This window comes from Gavialis gangeticus, unplaced genomic scaffold (genome assembly GCF_001723915.1).
Source record: "Gavialis gangeticus isolate Ggan-Ray unplaced genomic scaffold, GavGan_comp1, whole genome shotgun sequence".
In the NCBI taxonomy this organism is placed as follows: Eukaryota; Metazoa; Chordata; order Crocodylia; family Gavialidae; genus Gavialis; species Gavialis gangeticus.
Window position 1 is genome coordinate 92,260,746 of NW_017729033.1, and position 5,013 is coordinate 92,265,758.

Sequence of the window (5,013 nt, forward strand, 5' to 3'; positions counted from 1 at the left end):
ATTGGAGGCTGCGGTACGGGGCACTAGAGTATAGTTTCATATGCATGTAAAGCTGGGGAGGTCGGGGGGGTAGTGATAGCACCTGATAATGGTCAGAGTAAAACAGTGATTTCAACAGTCTTTTATGTATGACACCAAGAAAGAATCCAAAGCAAAAATATTATCCCAATGGTCTAGTGTTCCTTTGAGTAGTAATCACAGAAAATTTCTTCATTAACAACTGTAAAAGGCAACATTCTCCATTTATGTGGACAAAAAACAACTCTCACTATAATGGGAGAAATCTTGGACCAAATTCTTCATCCCTCACTCATCCCACTGACCTCAGTGGGAGTTTTGGTTGAAAGAGGAATGCAGCATGAAGCCCAATAGTGCATACATAAATCTCAACCACAAGATTTGAAAACTATCAGCAGCTCCTTCTTTTCAGTCTTTATCATCAAGAGGTAATAAAGTAAACCCAATAAATTTAAAGAAGGATAAATCCCACTATAGGTGGGCCTTTTTTTTTCCTCCCTCAAAACGTTCATGTTTCGTTCACTTGCTAAAAAGAACCCAGAATACACGAAACACAAACCTGAGTGAAAGTGTCTTCTTTTTTCATGAATGGAAGAACTCAAATCCTTCCTTACGTTCATTTTACAACGCAACATCTTTCTGCCAGGCAACTTTTTCAGATGTGGTTTCTAGCAGTTTCACTCTCCAGTGATTTCTCTGGTAAATAAAAAACTAACAAGAAGTTCTAAACTCATGCTTTAGCAAGCCTGTTCCTTTCGTTCCCATCAATACAAAAATTCTTTATTTTTCAGTGAAAAAAAATGCTAGAAAACTGTGTGCTTTTGTGTACCATCCTATAGCCTTGTCCAAGACAGCCCCACAACAGAACCAGAAGCACAAAGAATGTTAAAAAAAGTCACACAAAACTGCTTTTGCTCTATGGCTTCTGATTATCAGAAATACAGTAAGTTCTGCCTGTGAAAGGCCACCTGCAGTAATTCAGGAGAGTCTTTCTACACAGGCAATCTTTCTAACCAGGCTATAGCTACAATTTGAGATCAAAACTCAGATACGTGCAGCTTTGAAAGTGGTCTCTGTACGTAGGTGGCTTTTAAGACAGTTTCCATTACAGCTTCTTTTAACTTCACAGCCTGTTCTCTATTGGTTTGTTGGAGTGCAATAGTTTCCAAAAATGGGGGAAAAAATAGTCTCTTTGTTTTAATTTTCAGGCACAGCTTCTTCTGAATTTTTAATGTAATAATATAAGTCTTTTTAAATTCTAACCAAAAGTTTTACTTTCATAAAATTTAAAGCAGTATCTTTTTTAAACAATCAAAAAATAATAATAATAATAAAATAATAATAATAATAATTATCATGAGCTTTCACAGAAAGCAACATGCATAATCTTGAACCAGTTATTCAAACTGTATTTCCCAAAGTAAACAAGGGCAAATGAGCCTCTTGTGATCTTGTATATCACAAACTCTGCTGATTTTGCAAAGAATACTCTCCTCAAAAGCTATCAGCCAAAACCTATAGTTGTTCTGAAGTATGATTGTGTGCAAGGAACATATTACTGAGGTCTTTTGATTCTTTTTTCTGTCCTGTGACTGTAAAAGAAAGTCCATGGTATGGGCTTTTGCAAGACATGTCTTTTGTGGAATCAGAGTTTAATGTCCTGTGATTCTGACATTTTGGCAAGTGTTTTCTTTACTCGCAGGGCTGTGAGTCGGGAAGCAGGGTTGTGAGCCCAACACTCTGTCATGAGTTTTCCCATTTGTCGTAGGCACTATGGAAAGAAAAGATAACAAAGAATCATATCTGGGTCAGCTGGAGGCAAGACTGGTGTTGATGACTATCCTAAAAAATCAAAGAAAACCAAATCTATTTTAAAGGTAATGCTGGGTGCCAGGAAGCAAAAGAGCCCACAAACACCTTGGGTGACATTTATTTTCTCTATATTAATTGCCATCCTCAGCACATGCTGATAAGTTTAAATGTTTATGACAAACCAGATGCCATATTTTGCTAACAGATAAAATCATCACAGGTGCACTTTTTCCACCTCCCATGCTCAAGCCAGTGAGGAAAACTTCTCTGATAATTTCCCCATAACAAGGATTACATAAACTTGCAGAATAGGGATTCATGATGGGTGTGTAGGGGGTGAGAATTCACCCTTCTTCCTCTGCGCTAGGACCCCATGGCTTCAGCACAACCCAAATGTAGTAACTTTTCCAACCTTCAAGCTGGAATGGCAGCTGGTCCTCAGAGCCCTCGTGCAGAATTTCTCAGTCACACAAGTCTATCCCATTCAATGCTCATTATCGTAGTATAATTGGATTTAAGAGACGCTCTCCTACCTGCTACAGTGATTTCCTTTATGACAGCCTATTTGGGGCAAGCTACAGCTTCTACTATGGTGAAGGGAGATGCAAAGAAATGATGCAAAGCTATTCTACCTACCTTTTCCTCCCAGATACGAAGGACTCATGTAGGCCAGGGATTTTCAGCCTTTTTGGGTCAATGTACCCCCAGCAGCCAGACAGAGTAGGGGAATGGGGTCGTGTACGGCTGAACGTGGAACAGCGACACCCACTGTGTGCAACCTTCCCCTGCTCCTCATGTCCAGCAGGGCAGGTGGCGCCTGCACGGCATGATGCATATCAGTGCTCTGTCTCCACCTGCCCATGTGTACATGCCAGGATCCTTTCAAGTACCCCCAGGGTTATGCCTATCCCCGGTTGACAACCCCTGATGTAGACCATTTCACCAGAGTGAAGATCACTGTGTTTGCATAAGGTCCCTCAGAATTTAAACTTGTGGAAAACTGTATTGCGGTAGCATAAACAACTATTTTTTTTAAACAAACTCCCTGATACATGTTAAGGCTGTAAAGGATTTTCAGGGGAAAATCATTATGGATTTAAAAGATTTAGCCTGGGAGGAAGTTAGGGAGTGTGTTCTCTATCATAGTGTTTTTCACCATCTTCATGCATCTTTTCTCTAAGATATTAGGAAGAATGGAAAGAAACAAATACGAGCATAAAATCACAACAGCTTTCATTAACTATTCATCTGAACCCAACTAGCCTAGCTAAAACCAGCCAAGCAGTCTTTTTTCTGAAACTGACTTAGCTAAAAGGTATTAGTAACATACGGCTGTGTGCAATAACGTACTGGTTTTGCCACTTGCTAAACAGCCAACTCAAAAACCTGCCAAGCCCCCACATGCCACAATACAGCCAGAATATAGTTATTCCCTATGCTTTAGTTTCTAAGCATCTGTACTAAAACAGAGCTCTTTGGGTACATTCCCATGGGACACAAAATGAAGTTCCCTTTAGGTTGCGGTCAGCGGCAGTGAAAGACAGGTATGGGGTTCTCAGATAGTTCCCCCACTACATTAAACAAATGCTCTTATTTCCAAGGGTAGGGGGAAGGGAAGAGAGAGAAAGAGAGAGAGTTTGTGCGTGTATGGGCATGTGTGCTTTTCATTTGACACTCCCAGATTGTTTACCATTCTTGTAGCTTAAATCTTTTATTTAATTGCAGAATACTCATGCAAACACTGCTATTCCCAAATCACAGCTGTCTGCTACAGTAATAGCATTACACGGTACCACTTAACAAGATTAATGACCTCTGTACAGCATCACTAAAGCAGTTGGCAAGTTGGTTTGTGGTTCATCAATTATTGGTCTACTGATTCCAAAACAGTTTTGCTTTTGCTTATAAATTTTCAGTGGAAAGAGCACAGACCTTCTCCTGCCTTCAAAACTTTATTTCATTAAAAAAAAATGCTAGTTTACCTTGGAAAGCAGTTTCCAAGCTATCATCTTTTGAATAAGACACATATTCTCAACTCCTACATTTAGGTGCAGAGGGAGGTATTTGATATTGTAGGAGTGAGTTACGCGTAACACTTTTCTTTTACTATGTTGTAGTCTTGTATGCAAATAGCAAAGTGAAGCTTACTAGAATCATGCTTCTAGGTCTGTACACCTGTGATTACAGGCAAATGCTATACACCAATTTGCTTCCATAGCAACAGAAGCAATGTTCTTGAAAAAAAGGGCTAATGAGAATTGTAGCTCTGATTTAAAACAAACACATGCTGATGTTGTCACTAGTACCCTGAATATAGATCTATTTAACAAAATTGATCCTGACACAAAAGGGAAGAGAAGTGTAAGAGAAGAACAGAGATATAACATACAGACTGAGTGCATTCAGCTTCTGCTATGTTCTTCCGGTAGGTAATATAAACATAACACATCTTTCTGAAAATACTTCAAGCCAGCTCCTCAGGGGCCCTGACCACCTGTGGCTTCAGGTTGTTGGAATTTAGCCCACTATCCCAAATATTTGGCACAGAAGTAAAAATCAATGGTAAGATTTCCATTGCCTCTAACAGTAATGGTGTAAAGCCAAAAGATAACATTTTGGGAATTTCTGCCCATTTATTCTTACCTAAATCTTCACAGCCTTTGGCCCAAACTGATCATAAGCATATAAGCCACTGTATTTTAAAGCATATCTTACCTCATCGCTACTCCATCTATTCGGGAATGAGGGACGAAGCCTCCTGCTGCACACAATCTCACGCATGTCCTCATATGAGGGGTCACTGGGCACTAGATCGTGGTATGGAAGCTGGTACTCTTCAACAATCCCTGAAAGACACATTTTCCAGCTGCATTATAACGACAAGAGGCCATGTGTTCTACTACCCCATTTCTCTCCATTTTAACTGTTCATAACATTTTGCACTTTCTTTATGCAGACAACAGCTGTGCAATATCACGTATGTTAATGGTTTTCATTTTAGTTCCATTCTCCTCTTAGCCATGGGAGTTCCTTCAGATAGTCAAGCAGGAGAACAGAGAGTGCAGCACTTCATTCTAGAATTGGAGTTAATTTTGGCCTTTTCCTGTTGCTGTTTGTTGTCATGTGGCTGAACCTCCACACACCAAACACAGAATGACTCCCCCATCTTTCACTTCTTCACTG

The 5,013-nt window shown here is 39.8% G+C and overlaps 1 protein-coding gene across 1 annotated transcript in view; it reads right to left on the bottom strand.

Annotated features, from left to right (window-relative positions):
• Positions 1-7: 7 nt before the first annotated feature.
• The window catches only part of BMPR1B (bone morphogenetic protein receptor type 1B), a 541,891-nt gene continuing 536,885 nt past the window's right edge, over positions 8-5,013 (bottom strand). The window contains exons 12-13 of the mRNA XM_019526507.1: positions 4,546-4,676; positions 8-1,789 (exon numbers count right to left, since the gene is read on the bottom strand). Coding sequence (XP_019382052.1) covers positions 1,664-1,789; positions 4,546-4,676 — 257 coding nt within the window. The 3' untranslated portion in view covers positions 8-1,663. The remainder of the gene's footprint in view (positions 1,790-4,545; positions 4,677-5,013) is intronic.